We start from the raw sequence: 18,844 nt of genomic DNA, 5'->3' as shown, positions 1-18,844 counted from the left end.
TAAATTGCTTTAATATGATCCCCCTATTTTATTCAACAATTCACTGTATTACCACCGTATTACAGTTTCAAAGGCAGCATCACGTGTTGAAACACAAGGGATACCAAAGCAGGAGAAAACAAACCTTACAATTTTACAATTGCTATGGTCTCGATCATTTAAAAAAATATTAAAGAAATCTCTATATTTTTATTTCGTATAATGTAATTATAATTTTAACAAAGGAAATAAAAGAATATATGTAAAAATATTGAACTATTTGAGCTTTTGTTATATGAGTAATTCGGTAAATAAATCAGCAGTATAAAGACAAGTCATTCCGTAACAATTCACATGCACACTTGGAATATTTCTTATATCAACATAAAATAAATCAATCGGATTCTAATCTTATGTTTCTTTTCTCACCCCATTTCAGACGTTATTGTCAGCAAACAACAATTCTCTTTAGATATAATTTATATAACAAATCATGATAGCAATGAAAAAGTGCTTATTTTGGATATGATTTACATAATTCATAGGAATAACAATGGAATGTGGTTTTGACCATATTACTTGTGTGAATATTTGGGGTTCTTCTGTTTTCAATAGTACACTGAGGTGCACACCAAAGTGATGTGATTCATATCATTATACCTAGATCATCTTCTTTAGGTTTTGTGACATGTATACTATAGAAACAGCAATTTCCAAATAAGAAATTACGAATTGTATTAAGATATTAAGCAATTGGTAAAATATGGAATGGAACTGTATGCCCTATATACTGCATGGAATAATAGCCCTGTAGTGAACACAGACACTGGAAGACAATTTCATTATAATATTTACAACCTCCCCTTCCCTTTAAGAAATAAAACTAAAACAAACAATTCAGCAGAATGTACCCAAAGATAGTGCCTGTTGTGCTATAATGTATTAATCATTAAACTGACATTATTAATATTATATAAACATTTTGCATTTGGTGTAGTTTTCTTCATATATCTAAATTACACAAAACCAAGACATAGATTGATCAGTCTGCATATAAATAAAAGTAAATTTGGTAGATTATAAAACTTTTTATTTTACCAGTAAATATTATATCCCATGTAATATACATTTTAAATATAAGAAATGCAGACACTTTGACTATTAGTGTCCCTTCTGTTCATTTTTAGTATAGTGGGATTTATGGTAAATCCTGAACTTTTCCTATATTGTTTGAAATATGTAAATAATATCAATCAACCCACTAAAATTGATAAAAATAGTTGAATGCTAAAGGAAAGTCAAAATCTTAACAAACAAGGTCACCTTGAAAGCTTAAGAATATATAATTATGTTTGTGAGAATATGTAATTACACATTAACTGTAAATAAGTAATAACATGATAATAAAGTGAAAACAAATAAAACTCTATGAGACATAGAATACCATAAATTTGTGACTCATGATATGCCAAGTACATTGTACCAAATAAATATAAATATTGGAATGAAAACATTAAAACAATGCCTTTAAAATAGAAATAAACCTGTAGAAAACAAAACAGTAAATATGCACTTTTGTTTAACTCTTGTAAATGGATAGCACGTATATGTTAGTTTTTTTATCATTACATATTTACATGTAGTAATAACAATCTTTCATCTTATTATAATATTCCATTATTATAACCTGATAAACACAGTAGGGTTAATAAAGAAACTGACATTTATACAATTATAAATATTATTGCTATTCTCCCCTATAATTTCAAATAATATTTGATGAAGAGATCAACGTTCTGTCGTACTGTTGAGAAGTATATAATTAGGCCTTGGGCATATTGGTTTCAGTATCCACAGGGATACCTTGAAGATACACATACATACTGTAATCGAATCAAGTTGTACCTTGAAGTTTCACATACATACTGTAATCAAATCAAGTCTTAAAGTAAATCCAAATTTTATTTGAAATAAATTATAAAAACTGGGACATTAATATTTCTTTCTTTGGTGCATTTTATGCATTTATGCAAGTTGATTGCTTCGCGTCATTATTATGCTTGAATTAAATAAAAAATCCCATCTCCAAAAGAGCAAATTTATATAAAACAAAAAATCCCATTGGGCTTGCAAGCTATTCACGATTCATCTTCTTCATTATTAGGTCTGAGAAAAAATGTTTCACCAGACATCAAAGAACGCGGAAATAAACCAAGGTCCAGATAGTCTTGTAAAACCTAAAAAATAAATCATCATTAATTATTTTATTAAGTACAATGTGTACTACTCAGACTGATTATTTTGATGAATTTCAATATCATTACGATGTGATTTGACGTAAATCAATCTTCAAAAGGCTGCAACACACAATTGTATCTGCAAATGTTCTGAATGTTCTGAGCTAAATTCATTCCAGCTAGTGATTAAATACAGAAATGTAGTTCAAATTCAACACCCCTATATATATATACTATTCAAAAAAAGTAGGGGATATTTGATTTTGGGGGCATAATACTAAAATATGCAAATGACTACGAAAAAAGTCATTATAGAACCTAACAGAAGAAACATTTCCAGTTACATGTGACGTCCAAACGCACCAATAGCTACCGCATGGAATGCAGGTGATGCTTGGGATCATCATGGGGGTCCAACCCAAGATTTGCACGACTCTGACTTTGAATGTTACAGTCATTGTGGCATTGAATTCCAGGGTGGAAACATCAGTTTAATTGTTTTAGTGACCAGAAAACAAATTTTGATATGCGTCGGCTTACCCAAAATGAAAGGTTACGTGCCCTTGGCATGCTACAGATCGGCACAACACAGGTGGTTGTGGCGCGGACGATGAATGTTTCTCAGTCTGTCATAAGCAGGCTATGGTCCAGATACCGTGATACACAATCTGTACAGGACAGACCATGCTCAGGTCGACCAAGGGCGACAACTCAAGCCCAGGATCGATTTATCCGTACCTTGGCCTTGAGAAATCGTGTCATCACAGCAAATCAGATCAGCGCTCGTCTTCAAACAGACACTGGTGTGAGAGTGAGTGGCCAGACGATTCGGAATCGACTGCATAGGGGTCACCTTCGCGCCCGACGTCCTCGCGTGATCCCTTGTTTGAGAGATCATCACATTCAGGCAAGACGTCGTTGGTGTAGGGATCGTCAACACTGGGATAATCGACGCTGGAGCAATGTGATGTTTTCAGATGAGTCCAGGTTCACTGTTGATTTTTTGGACAGACGTAGTAGGGTGTGGCGTCGTCGAAACGAGCGCTTCCAAGACGTTAACGTCATCAGACATGATCGATTTGGGGGTGGTTCTGTTATGGTGTGGGGAGGCATCACTGTTGCTGGAAGAACGGCTTTACATGTTGTTGCAGGGCGTGTTACAGGCCAGTACTACCGGGACAACATCTTGGCAGTCCATGTTGTGCCGTTCGCACGACGTCATGGCCGCCGTTTCATCTTCCAGGATGACAACGCAAGATGTCACAGGGCCAGGATCGTTACAGGTTACCTCCAACAACAGAACATCACCACATTACCTTGGCCAGCACTGAGTCCCGACCTCTCCCCCATCGAGCATGTCTGGGACATGCTTGGACAGAGGTTACGTCAACGTCAACAACGTCCTGCCAATGTCCAAGAACTTGCTGCTGCGTTGCAACAGGAATGGGACAATCTGGACCAAAATGACCTTAGACGTCTCACTAGGAGTATGCCACGTCGGATCAATGCTTGTTTGGCAAACAGAGGAGGATTTACCCGTTACTGACTTGGTTGTGATGCTGTGGTAACTTTGCTGTTTGACCCCGGGTATCATTTTACCCTTATAATGGTCAGTCTGTGCCTTACTTAGTCTAACGATCATTTGGAATAAATCGATGAATGTGAACTTCATTTCATTTTGTCATTTGTTTCTTCGTCAGTTTCATTAGGTGACTTAAATAACACTTAAAAATCAAATATCCCCTACTTTTTTTGAATAGTATATATATATATATATAATTTAGATAAAGCAAATCATCCTTTCATTTATATAATTCATACTGATATGAATTGGCAATCCTGGTATATATTACTCACCTCTTTAAGATATTCAATTTTTAATTCAGGATATTGATACGTAAAACCAATATTTTCTATTTTGGATCCATCCAAATATAAGTGTTTATTGTACAGTAATTCCTGCAATAAATTAGAAATGTTTATGTTCCTTCATATATCTGAATACATGAATTCATTTATGTTTCTGAATACTGTGGTAACAAAATGTTATATGCAAGCACTCTTTTGTTGTCAGACTTATAACCTTGATTAAAACGGTTGGTCTTAAAATTGGTAATAGAGAGAGATGGCATGGCAACAGACCGAAGACTTTCAATGCAGTGCTATAAACCAATCCACCACAACCCCAACCATATTTAAAATATAAGGAGAAATGGGGTTTAACGTCCACTCAACACAGAATAGTTAATTTCGGGACTAACATATGCAATTTTATTTCAATAATTCTCTTGCATGCTTAGGTGGTTTTTATACGCCCACATGGAAATGTGGACGTATATTGCCATCGCCCCCATCCGTCCGTCTGTCGGTCCGTTTTCCACAATTTCTTGTGAATGCTCTAACGCCAAAAGTTATGATCCGATCAAGAAGCTTATTTAATTTCAATAATTTCCGTTTATTATGTCTAGAGTTATGGCCCATGTTTCACTTTGTTGGACCTTGTGAACGCTCTATGAAATTTATATGCGTCATTTAAATTAGTAAAAAAAAGAATCCTATTGAATTTCAGCAATTTCCGTTTATTATGTCTAGAGTTATGGCCCTTGTTTCACTTTATTGAACCTTGTGAACGCTCTAACATCAAAAGTTATCTGCCGATATGTATGAAATTTATATGCGTCATTTAAATTAGTACAAATAAGAATCCTATTGAATTTTAGAAATTTACGTTTATTATGTCTAGAGTTATGACCCTTGTTTCACTTTGTTGAACCTTGTGAACACTCTAACACCAAAAGTTATCATCTGATCTGTATGAAATTTATATGCATCATTTAGATTAGTGAAACCACAAAGCCTATTGAATTTCAGCAATATACAATAATTACTTCTAGAGTTATGACCCTAGTTTCACTTTGTTCAACCTTGTTAATGCTCAATTGATGAAAGTTAACATCCGATATGTAGGAATTTACATCATTTAAATTTGTGAACGGAGGTCTATTGAATTTCAGCAATTTCCGTCAATTATTTCAAGAGTTTTGGCCAGTGTTTTACTTTGTGAACGTTCGAATGACAAAAGTTATCATCCAATCTGTATTTATTAGTAAATTTAAATTAGTAAAACGAAAAAGCCTGTCAAATTTCAAAATTTTCTGTAAATTACTTCCAGAGATAAGGCCCTCGTTTCAGTTTATAGAACCTTGTGAACCCTCAAACGACAAAAATTATAATCTGATCTGTCTGAAATTGTCTTTTAAATGCCCCCAATTACCTACAAAAGAATAAATATGCATCAACCCTTGTCGACTGCTCAGGCGATTTAGCTTCTGTGGGCGTATGTTTCGTTGCCTGGCAACCTATCTTTATTTTTAATAGTGAGAGGACAACGGACGACCCAATGAAAACCCACAAGGTAAGGCACACGATCTTATGCCTGGTCACATACAAGAATGGGATTGAAACCACACCACTTGACTCAATAAAAGATGTTATAATCTAAAGCGCTTAAAATATAAGTATTTCTTACCTGATCTATACAAGGATTTAATGGGGTATTAGATATATCATCACGTTGACATGCATCAGCCCATGGTGCCAAATGTTCATCATTAATATCTTCTACCATACCAGACATATTGATCTGCAATTAAAATTAATTCAAACATTTATAGCACTATAAGGTGTGAAAATGACATTGAGAGAGAGAAATGGTGTTTATCCTTCACTCAACACAAACTAGGTCATTTCGGGACAAGCATATGGTTCAATATTATTTCAATAATTTGATTGTGCGTAGGGGTCTTTAGCAGTGGGAGGAAACCGGGAAAACCCATGACTATGAGGTTGGACAGGCGACCCTACTCCTTGTCACGTACAACAAAGAGGTCCCTTGTTCAATCCTGGTGTTGGCTGATAAAGTACCTCATAATTTTCTAGAGTGGTTTCCCCTTGGGAGTGATGAAGGACAGCGGGACTAGCAAAGAACATTGTCTAGTCGTTTAAATGGGTCAAAAAATCGAGGTGTGGGCTGAGAAAGTACGTCAAAATTTTCTAGAGTGGTTTCCCCTTGAAAGTGATGCAGGACAGGGGGACTGGTAGAGAATGTTGTCTAGTCATTTAAATGGGCCAAAAAATCAAGGTCCCCAGTACACATTTGCGTGCATGTAAAAGAACACTGTATGGCATTTACCTGTCTTAATTAGCCTTGTTTTTTCAGTAGGATGCCCCCCCCCCCACCCCCTAAATTTCATTTATTACAATGGTACCCAAATTTTGATTTTATGTGGATAGTTGCTGTTGATCTTAAATATGTTCTATCTTCAGGTTGGCCAAAAAGCACAGTAACAATAAATAAATGTCTATATAAACAAAGAATGTCTTGATAAAATAAATTATGGTAGTTTTATTCTATAATCGACAACCTTACCTTTGCCATATTAGACATTATTGAACCAACAAAATCAAAATTGATTGAGAAAATTTCAGATACTAATTCGCTTATTTTTCCTTGATCTAGAAAATAATAAAAAGATAATGCTGTGAGATCATTTGACTAGAAACTTGTAAAGTGCAGTCAAAATAACAAAAGAGAGAGAGAGAGAGAAATTGGATTTAATATCCACTCAAATCTAACCAGGTCAATTTGGGACAAACACGAGAGAAAACCAGACAACCTGGAGAAAACTGGAAAAAACCGAAGAGGTATAGTTGTCAAGCCTACTCTTTATCACATACAATTGTGGGATTGAAATCATATCACTCGACTCAATGACAGACATTAGGAACTAAAGTGTATGTGTCAGACCATTTGGGCATCCAACCCGATCCAACCTCTGTTAAAGAAAATAAGCTTCTGAAGTTTAAAATTTTCTAAAAATAACTCCCAAAAAATATTTTCTGATAGTGAATATAAAGCAAACATTATTAATATAATCCATATTATAGATCAATAAATATGTACACATTTATAGTAAATACATCTATATAAAAATTATTTCTGATAGTGGATGAAAAACAAATATTATTAGCCTAATATTATAGATCAATAAATATAATATACATACAGCACATAGATCAATATAAAGAGTTAATATAGTAATGTATGACTAATATTTACCTGTATCACCTTTATCACAGAGATTGTAAATTTCACCTGATTTACCATGTGTAAATAAAAACCATATTGCTCTACAAACATCTATTACATGTACTGTATTCATCTTCAAATCTTTTGTCCATAACATCTGTAATATACAAATCACTATTTATGTTCGTCATATTCTACACCTAAATTTTTAATAATTTTTGTAATGAGGACATAATGTAATCCATTATCTGTTTATAAAAAAAACATGCTAAGGCAAAATGTTTTACCTTCATTTTCTCCTTTGTATATTTATAAATAGCACCAATCATCAATCTGGGAGCTGTAAAATAATGTGGTAGATCATGAAATAAGCCTTGGGAAAAGCTGAAGCCATTGGATGGCAAGGGTATGTCTAAATGGGGTTTAACGTCCTAGTATTCTGCACCAACTGGGCTAATGAAGACGGGCAAACGCCATACAGTGACTATGAGGGAAAATTTGCTTGGACAGCAGCACTACAGCCTACTCTTATATCAAATTCCAACTGTCAGGGATTCTTTTACATGCACCACTGACAAATAGGAACCAAGCCGGATGAATTTCCTCAGTCAATACAATGACTGAACACAGGATCTCCAGGTTAGCCTGCCAACGTCTTACTTACTGAGCCACCATATGGCTCCCTGTCTTAATACAACAGTGGTGGCTAGTTTTGTACATTCTTGAACATACAAACCTCATACACTGGAAAATACACCAGGAAAATCCCCTTTCTATCACTAGACTAAGTGACTATTTCATAGACTGGGAAACAAGGATTACATTAATTGGTGATTTTTGTGGTCAGAACGTTGGTTTGTAATTAAATACAAATAAAACATTAAAAATATATTGTGGTAAAAATACTGACAGCATTTTATTTAAACATGGATGGAATCGTAAAAAATAATTCTTTCAAAATCTATATTCCTGAATATTAGAAAAACAATTTAATCTATTTCAGTATCATATACTTACTTAAACTTTGTCGATCTCCAATACCATAAATTATAGCTGGACGAATAATAATATGATTTAATTCCGGATATTTTTCAAATTCTTTTTCAACTTCTAATTTATGTTTTGCTAAATGTGTCCAAGGTTCACATTTTGTTTCTTCTGTAACTGGTTTCTACAATAAATATAAATTTTAATGTTATTTATCAAAGTTTGATTCTGGGGTTAGTTGTACATTCTGTTGGGCAACATGTCAACCTATTAACCAGAAACTTGTAAAGTGCAGTCTTTAAAAAATCAATGCATACAGATTTAATCAATTAATGATAACACTATGAAAATTGTCAAAATAGTGTAATGTCTAATCAAGGTAACTTTGAAAACAACTGGATCATTCTTTAGAACAATATAGGGTACTAATTTGTGACCCATGAGGAAAACTGAGTCGTAATGGGGAAAATTTGAATTCTCGGCCTTATTACATTCAAAATGATGTATGGTTGGTATGAATCGGGCAAAAATTGACTGATATATCCGTTTGAAGTTTCCCAAAAAAAGGTAGTTTTGAGAAAATGTGAGTTAAAGATGTTGGTATGTTCTAAATCAAATCACATTGCAACCACACCACATGTTATTTTTTCATTTAATATTTCTCTCGGTGTTATAATTTAGAACAAAAACAAAATAGTCCATACATTAGTAATATATGTTTTGTACATTATAAACTTTTATGGGAATAACTTCTGTTAATCTCACCAATTAATTAGCACCTTAGTGTTAGTGCTTAGGAGATTAAGATTGTTGATTGGGTTAATCAAGTTTAGTTTCTTGTTGATTATCAAAGAAGCTGCCACAGCTATACGTGTGTCCTGATATCTTCCTCACACGACTTGATTAAAATAAGGTTTTGTGTGTTTAATAGGTCTACTGTTATTTTCAGGTATCGCAATGGTACCAGAATCTTCACCCAAGATAGAATGATAGAATGATGAAAGCAGCCATGTTACCACAATGCCCTATGCTAACGTTCAGTATTATGAAACATTTAATATCATTGATTTAGCTGTTCAAGTTATCAAAATTCATTGAAAATCAATCTAGATGTTCGTCTCAAGTCCTTAAACTCTGTTTATCAATCCAAAGTCAATCAGATGATAACTTTAGCCTCTAGAACGTCCACAAGATTTTTCAAAGTGATCAAGGGCCATAACTCTGGCAGTAATTATTGGAAATCGTTGAATATCAATAGACTTTTTCGTCCCATGACCTCAAACAATGCGAATAAATTTAAAGTCAATTGGATATTAACTTTAGCCTCTAGAGAGTCCACAAGATTTTTCAAAGTGATCAAGGGCCATAACTCTGGCAGTAATTATTGGAAATCGTTGAATATCAACAGACTTTTTCGCCCCATGACCTTAAACACTGTGTATAAATTTAAAGTCAATCGGATATTAACTTTAGCTCTAGAGCATCGGACGACAATATACAACCACATTTCAATTTGGGCGTATAATGAAAGGGAGTATAAAAGAGTTGAATTACATACTTTATCTGTAGAGTGCATTTGCCCTGTAGAGAATTCTATATACATTTTAACTTTATGTTTAGCGGCTGTCTGTATACACATTTGACTCAATTTAACAATCCCTTCTTTATATACCTGTAATTAACAAAAAAAAACTATGTTCGGACATGTTTATATGTACATAATGCTTTTGGTATGTGTAGTTGCTAAAACACCTTGTTGCACTAACCTTATCTGTAAATGGGATTCAGGTGTGGCAACTATAAACATTTGGGTATATTTCAGTTATTTAGTATACTGTTGTATTACTTACTGGATCTGACTGTCCATATTTCGTTTCTGCTGCTAAATTTACAACATAATCAAAACTATTTCCATCATCAGAAAATGCTTCATCTGTTGAGGCTAAAAACAAGGCATTAATAGAAATATAAAATCAACTTTGATAATAATCCTAATAATGTACATTACACTGACCTCTTATCTATAGAACTACTAGGTATCTTATGATAATGCACTAATTTGACTGGTTTGTCTTTTTCATAGTCAGGACTGAGGAAGTAAAAATCAGATCTTTGATGGAATGTCTTTAATGACTGACATATCAAATGACAGTTTAAACTCTAATTTACAGGACAAAACCTACGAAGCAAATGTACTACAATTTGGAATTGGATACAATAATTTTGACAATAATAAGCTAGTTTGTAAATTTACCTGGATTAATAAGATTGGCATGTTTAAACTCTAAAGCAGAACTGGTAAAACTCTCCTATAATTACAATAACAAAACTTCATTATTTAATAATAATCAACATAGCAGATCCATGCATAAAGGACTCCACCAAACAGCTAATGAGCACAGGCATATGTCATGTAATGTGGCATGAGAGAAATTTTGACCGTACTGTGATATTTCTGCCTACTAGTAATGGAATGGAATTATCAACGGTTGTTTTATGTGCATGAAAACGTGTACACAGGACTTCCATCCGAACGATTTGATGTCGTTCCTTACCAGGCACACCTAATTCAAAGAAGTTTAGCTCCTTAAACATTGTGAGAATGGAATATTGATACACTAGAATATAACAGGAAGGTTGAAAATCATATCTTGAAAACTCTTTGTGGGCACAATGTTATTGATTCTCGATTGAAGCTAAAGTTGCTAAGAAAGATAAGATGCTTGGCCAAGAAACATAGCTGCTTACAGGCTGTATAGAGATTGCCATCAAATTAATGTTTTGAAGTTTGAAAATAATTTCTCCAGAATCCCAGCAACTTCTATAATGATAATAATCTGAAATCCTGGATCCAAAAAAGGACACTCACTTTATGTTCTTGGTTCAACCATGCCATCTGTGGTGGAACTTTATCAACAACTCGCACCTGTCAACATAAAAACATACTATGTTTGAATTCAAACTGATTTTTCATGAAATTGTATGAGAAATACATTGGCTACTTTTTCACTTTAGATGACCCTCTCCCCTACGGTTCTGACAGACCTGGTTTGATTCACACTCATATAAATTTCCATCTGTACACTAATGATGTACCATAAAAAAAATACATGTTTTACCTTGGACACAAGATCATTTTCTAATAAATAATGTACAAAATTCCTTCCTACAAATCCAGTACCTGTAAAATAAAAAATTACAATTGTGTGTGAAATAGCTTTATTTAACGTCCGCTTCCACCGAGGTGTTATCGCAGACAATAAAAATTACAATCCAGAGCTATGAAAGCTAATATAATAGTGTCTAGTCTTTCAGATGGAACAAAAAACCCAGGTCCTGTGTAGGCTACTCGTTGGAATACACATAAAGAACTCTTGAAAGTTGGAATTCGCTAATAGAGAACACAGTAGCGCAGCCGTCCAGGCAAAATTTTGCTAATAGTACACTCCCACTGTATGCCTATCTTCATATTAGCCCATGTGCAGAACAGTAGGAAGTTAAACACCATTTCATGTTTGTCTGATATAGTTTCTTATCTACATTATACCTCAATAAAACAATTAAAATAATAATTCAGTATGAGAAACAAAATCTGGACAGACAGAACTGATTTCAATATTCCACCCTAACTATTTTCGCCACATGATAATAATGAATGCAGTGTATTATGCCAAAAGAGATGTAAGCCTATTAAATATGTATATGTAATCACTATTTTATCTATAAATGGAATCAATGTCTTGTGGAATGATGTAGATCAACTGAATGGGAAATGTGCCTATATTTTAGCCTAGTTTCAAGACACATTATTACACAATTTTATGTACATGTAAGGACAGAACAGTGTTGCAACCTTACTCATGTATATATGACCTCACAACTTGCATAGATGACATGCAATTCTTTAAAACAACTTCAGACCACTCAGTCATCCTGCTGTTTGAACAAACTTAACATGTTTAGTTAGTTAATTGATTAGACCAAATATATGTTGACAAGATTTAAATTAGATTTATTTTGTCAACATTTGGCTGGAGGTTATATGACCTGTGACCATGACCTATTTATAGCTCAATATCTCCTATTTGTCTAAGCTTAATTCAATCTATCATTGAATCATACATTAAATATTATCTGGAGATTTTTTTCTCTAAATTATACATGTAATCAGTTATACAGCCCACATGAATAATGTGATAATAGGACATTTAGAAATATAACCTCAATTTATTATCTATTACAGAACTACATTTTATGACACAAAAATTGTAATAGTAATATTTTGATATTGGAATATGATCACTCAAAACCGTGAAATGTATTCAGTGAACTAGCACATTTTTTGTAAACATTTTTCCATATTTGATGTGCTATTGAAACCCCAGTATCATTAACATAAATATATACATACAAGTAAACTACATATAATTGCTGGGTACCTAACACATAACGTACACTCCCATTTCGACTACATCCCATTTCGATTACAGATTATACAGACTGGTTGTTTTATTATCCCTACTTATATACCCTCTCTATATAGTTAAAATAGATTCTTCCATGAAAACACCCCATTTCTTATAACAAAGGTAATTTATATACATAGATAGAAAACAAAACAAAACAATGATTAAAAAATAATTCATTTAGATAGAAGACAAAAAAAAAATAATCAAAAAATAATTTACTAATATACTCTTCAAAAAAAGTAGGGGATATTGAAATGCAAATACCTATGCAGGTTGTGATATGATAAATAGTCATAGACACTTGACATTCTTTGAGAGTATGTTCACAGATGAAGAACTTATCACCCCAGCAGAACCACTGAGCTTCACCTGCGACACGCAATAGCGCCATACATGTGGGAGGGGTTCATTGTCAAATTTGACACTTCAAGGAAGGGTTGATGAAAACTGCCGCTTGCTGGTTTATCCTATCCATGTTTGCTTTCCTATCGGTTCTTGTATAATATTTACTGTTTACCGTATCTTTGCTTTAGAGTGTTACGTTTAATTTGATCGGGAGACGTGTTTGTCGACGTCGACGTCAACCAACAACACTGCAAGAATTGGCCATGGCACTGCAAGAAGAGTGGGTCAGATTGCCCCAAATCGTGATTGGACAGTTGATTAGGAGCATGCCACGACGAATTGCTGAATGTATGAGGATTGGTGGAACAATTACTCATTATTAAGACAAAAATCAAAAACGTCCATTTTCACTTTTGAGAGTGTATCTCTTTGCGAGTGAAATGGGGCCGTCAGATAAGCCGCCCATATGAACTGTTTATGTTCATGTGTAGGCAATTGGCCTGTTATTAACATACACTGGTTACCTCTAATAAAAACAGCAGTGCATTTCCGCAGTTTTGTATTGCTTCTGAATATCCCCTACTTTTTTGAAGAGTATATAATCATTACATTCAATGCATCTCTTAATCAGTGGAGCAGTTCAATGCTGATAAGTTGGGGGTCAGGATTTTTGGGGTAATAAAATTTGTAGTAAAATTGGGGTGTAGTCGAAATGGGATGTAAATCAATCTATTCACTAACAAAGTCAATTCAGGCAATTAATTTTTTAGGCTAAAGATGACTTGTGTTTCCAAGGCAACTAGTTATTTAAGTCATATTTGGTTACTGAATGGTAATAAAGAACTATACTGAATAGTTGTATATACAGTATATATTCCACATTTCTAGTGAAGATTTGTATATATGTATCTAATATAAAAAAAAAAGTTATTGACACTATTTGACATTCATTTTAGATTAAAATCCAATATTTGATTTAGATCTTATCTTGCTATGAAATCAGAAAGAAAACACCTTTTATTTGTCTTTCACATATGAGCGTAGGCCTATATTCTTTTTACTTTTATATATTTATCATCATACATAGCCATGAAATATTCTTTTATTAGTTGAACATGAATAAGTCATTGAGGAAATAGAAAATCTAATATAAACTTAAATGTCAAGAAGATTCTATATACTCCTACAACAAATGTCATTTTGGGACTAACATATGGTAGTTCATGGTATGTTCAGGTACCAATATTGAACCCATGAAAGCATCATCAAAAAGGGGTCCTTCAAGCTCTTCAAGGACTAAATAAACAATGATATAGAGACCTATGATTTTAGTACCAATATGTATTACATGCATATTCCCCACAAATTCAGTCATTAAAATACAGATGTGGCCCCAACCTTTGATGTTGACATATTATTTCAAATAATGGTAGGAGCCACATGCCAACCATATATATCATTTCATAGTAGAAGAAATTTTGGACTTGTGTGACGACTTCATTGAAATGCATATGTGGAATAGTGTCTGTATTTTAAGTTGCTTAATGTTGTCAAGCTAAACATTGCGGAATATTGATACACCCTTGGACTTAAATCCTGGTGCAGTATCAATATGTTACTTAATGTCTCGCTCTCTACCATAAAACCGCACATACCGGTAAACAGTATCTCCCTGCTGCTGTTCAATATATGTTTGACCATGACAATATGTGGCCCATGGTCTGACAATGTGTATTTAAAAGTCAAACATATACCAGGCCCTATCTGTAACTGCTGTAGATAACTATGCCTGGGGCCTTTGTGGGTCAAGACATTACTAATCAATTTGTAAAAGTCAAATTTTTCAACAATTCTATAAGATGAACAGTATAATATGGAAACCAATATGCAAAATGTCTGAACAAATTTTTTTTAGCTGCACAACAATTACAAACTATTAGTGTAATTTCAGAAATGTCGATATCTAGTCAAAAAGAACTGATAATATTTATCTTTTCCTCCTGTAAAGTATGATAGACAAAAATTTCAGTTTGATATACCAGGTAATATGGAAGGGTATCGCTGCCAATATTAAATGCTCTGCGACAATGTCGTTTCCATTGATTATATATAAAAAGTACAATGTACAAAGTCCTAATACCGATAATGATAAAGTCAAAATACCTCTAAGGCAAGAGTTAAATGTAAAACGTCAAATGTTAAGTGTTAATTGACAAATGTTTTGTGGAAAAATGCTTGTTTTGACGTGTCTACATTTTACATTTCTCTCATTACATTTTACATGTGCCACATCCCATTTGTCCTTCACGTTTTCTACATACATGCATAGCAACTTTCGCACAGCATCAACTTTCGTATGCAAATGTAGGATATCACGTGACTTATTAACATATATGGAAACCCGGCACACTATAAACCAGCACACTATAAGGATATTCACCACACGACAACAGAAATCAAGCTGGCACACCATAAGAAACTATCTAGACGACCGTGCGTAGTCATGAATGTGCTAGGAAATAATTGATAGATTCAAACAGCCAAAGAAACATACTTTCCAGTAAATTATAACACAATAACTGGAATTTCGTATTAATACCCATAATTTGGTACAATTTTAAAAAAACCCACTCTTTCCGGTCTCTCTATAAACAGAGTTGAGTACTTTGATACATTAAAAAAAAAAACCAATATATAAGTATTGTGTCCAACAAATAAATAATATATTTAAAGAGAGGAATGACTATATATACTATACATCTTATAGTATGGACATAGAGAATTTTTGATTAAGCCCTGTATCTTTATTTTAGTCCTACCCCTCCTCCTTCACTTCAACTTTATTCTTAATTTGTAAAGTTAAGCAAATATGAATGTGCCAGAAAATTATTTGCATATTTGAAAAGAACAATCAGTGATATGTAACATGGTATCTGGAATTTCGTATTTAGACCAGTATTTTTACTTGAATACCCCTTTAATAGTGTGATATTTATTGGATTTGAATTATGAAAATACGATTGTGCCAGAAAACTATTTACATATTTACAAACAGAAATGAATGTGCTTTTCACTAATATGTAACATGATACCTGAAATTTCGTATTTGGACATTGCACAAACCCCACACCCACCCCCGTAATCATCATAAAGTGCCATCCAAAGTGTCAAGGTGAGTACATTTTTATTGTGTGCTAGGCTGATTTCCTGTTATATAGTGTCGTGAATATCCTTGTTCTGGCTTATAGTGTGCCAGGTTTCCGTATATGTTAATAAGTCACGTGATATCCTAGTATTTGCATATGCAAGTTGATGCTGTGCGAAACATGCTATGTAGAATGCGTGAAGGACAAATGTGATGTGGCAGAGAGCAAATGTAAAATGTAATGAGAGAAATGTAAAATGTAGACACGTCAAAAAAAGCATTTTCCCACAAAACATTTGTCATTTAACACTTAACATTTGAAGTTTTACATTTAATTCTTGCCTTAGAGGTATTTTGACTTTATCATTACCGGTATTAGGACTTTGGTACATTGTACTTTTTACATATAATCAATAGAAAAGACATTGTAGCAGAGCATTTAATATTGGCAGCGATACCCTTCCATAATGTAATAGTAAATACTCTTTAAAAATATAACCCTACAGTTTCATCAAAGCTAAATTGATTGCTACGCTGTTGGGACTGGGGCTTCCAATATTTTGGAAATAATATATATATTTTGGGGGGGGATAAAAATTGTCCCGAGGGCATGTCCTATTTTGGCTTCACGCCGACTGCCTCTCCGCACCTCATGAACTATTGAAGTACTGTAGGCCCTACCGCTTTAAAGGAGCTAAATCGCTAATATTTGGGACCTAGAAATGAAAATGAAATGAAATGGGGTTTAACGTCCTACTGTTCTGCTCCTATACTGGGCTAACGAAGATGGGCATACGCCATAAAGTGTGCTATGAGGGAAATTTTGCCCGGGCAGCGACACTATCGCCTACTCTTATATCGAATTCCAACTGCCAAGGGATCTTTTACGTGCATTCCAATGTTTACACGGACTAGACAGTTGTCCTTGTCATGCTCCCCATCTTGTATAACTGACAAGGGGAAACCACGTCGGAAAATCGGAATGAACTGTCTCGGCCAATGCAGGGATCGAACACCCGACCTCTAGGCTAGCGAGCCAGCACCTAACCCACCTAGCCACTGTGGCTCCCAATTGGGACCTAGAAATTGACCCAAATGGATCGCAACGCATATAATAATGTAATCTGATTGTATATAAACTGATTTACATTCAGTTGTTCCCATTTTGACTCTAATTTCAAATCAAAGCGAAATACTGCATGTGTCTCAACCCTATAGCAATTTTTAGCGTCTGCTTATTCCAGTCTATTGAGCAGGCTCTCCAGTTGAATATATCTAGCCTCGTTCTTTCTGGTCACTTGTTGCAAATGACGCTAAAACGCACTATGGTACACGATTCGTGTACCAAGGGTAAAATGTTTATTTTGTCTTAAATATTGGATATCAGAAGCCTGCCTTTTCCTGGTAAGATCACAACATCAATGTTGATTTGAATTGACAAATAATTCGTATTTTCAATGTGTAAGACTTTGGATGATATTGAGTTAAGAGACTTAGCTACTTTAAGTTGTCATCAATCAGCAGCCTACAATATACTAAACATGAATATGACACGAATTAAATTAGCGAATACTGAATTAACAATTTCATAAGTGATTTCTTGTCAAATTAAATTAGGGTGTTTGACATAGCCGAGCACAGTGCAAAATGTCATGAGTCAACTCAAAGTGATGTCATTATTTACGAAATAACTCGTAATATACTCGTAGGCCATTGAATGATATGTCAAGACACAACCGAGCATCATGTCATCAAACCTTAATATTCAATGAATGTAGCGAAAATATAATCGACTCTACAAAATATATTTAAAGATAAATCACCAGAACTTTGCACCTAAATCACTTGGACTTACCGCCTAAAACTAACACGCGTGCCTTGCTGTCTTGCGCCATGTTTATAAATGGTCACGTGACAATGTCGACTTGGTAAAATAATATTGACCTGCAACATTGTAATAAGATGTTAAGAAATTATTACTTCCGTATATAGGAAGTTCAGTAACAATTAACGATGTAGTTCTCACTATTTATTGCATTTGCGTATATTTATTCACTGATTCTACTAAATCATTTAAAGGGGTTACCTCCAACTCAATATTTTCCATAAAATTCGAAATTAAAAACACGAATTAAAATTCAATATTGGTCCATTTCCAGCAATATTGGTGTTGTTATTTTGCGGTGACAATATCGGAAACTTTTGGTTCTGTACGTGGTACGTGCCAGAATCGATTTGACGTATAGCTGAGCCATACATTGACACTTGGTGAGGGATTTAAATTATGATTAAGTCCAGTATACAGGTCCGTAACTAGCTCAGAGCAACGAGGGGGGCGGGAAGTGTTCTCGGGGATGCTGTAATATTGACGGACAATGTATATCTATTTTTTTTATGGTTGAAATTTTTTTTACGGGCCTGCCAGGACATGGACTCGAACGTACTTGTAGATAACAAAACTCATCTCTTTCAACCCTCCGTGTTTTGAGATAAGAGATGGTGTTAGGCTATATAGTTCCACGTAGCAAAGCCCAACGCATATCACATCGGGTCTCAGTAATCAAAATTGACAATATTTTTCATCAAAACAACG

The 18,844-nt window shown here is 34.1% G+C and overlaps 1 protein-coding gene across 1 annotated transcript; it reads right to left on the bottom strand.

The window, feature by feature from the left end:
* Positions 1–174: 174 nt before the first annotated feature.
* On the bottom strand, positions 175–18,165 carry LOC126816027 (GDP-6-deoxy-D-talose 4-dehydrogenase). Its single transcript, XM_050542161.1, has 13 exons — positions 18,107–18,165; positions 11,412–11,473; positions 11,162–11,218; positions 10,547–10,601; positions 10,143–10,234; positions 9,851–9,964; positions 8,323–8,476; positions 7,593–7,645; positions 7,336–7,462; positions 6,646–6,731; positions 5,746–5,859; positions 4,074–4,175; positions 175–2,216 (listed from the first exon to the last, which is right to left on the bottom strand). Exons 1-13 carry the CDS (start codon positions 18,144–18,146, stop codon positions 2,118–2,120), a joined length of 1,155 nt encoding a protein of 384 aa, XP_050398118.1. The 5' UTR covers positions 18,147–18,165; the 3' UTR covers positions 175–2,117.
* Positions 18,166–18,844: the final 679 nt, after the last annotated feature.

Source organism: Patella vulgata, chromosome 3, assembly GCF_932274485.2.
Source record: "Patella vulgata chromosome 3, xgPatVulg1.2, whole genome shotgun sequence".
NCBI classification, from domain to species: domain Eukaryota; kingdom Metazoa; phylum Mollusca; class Gastropoda; family Patellidae; genus Patella; species Patella vulgata.
The sequence above is the reverse complement of the archived record's forward strand: the minus strand, read 5'-3'. Positions and strand labels throughout refer to the sequence as shown.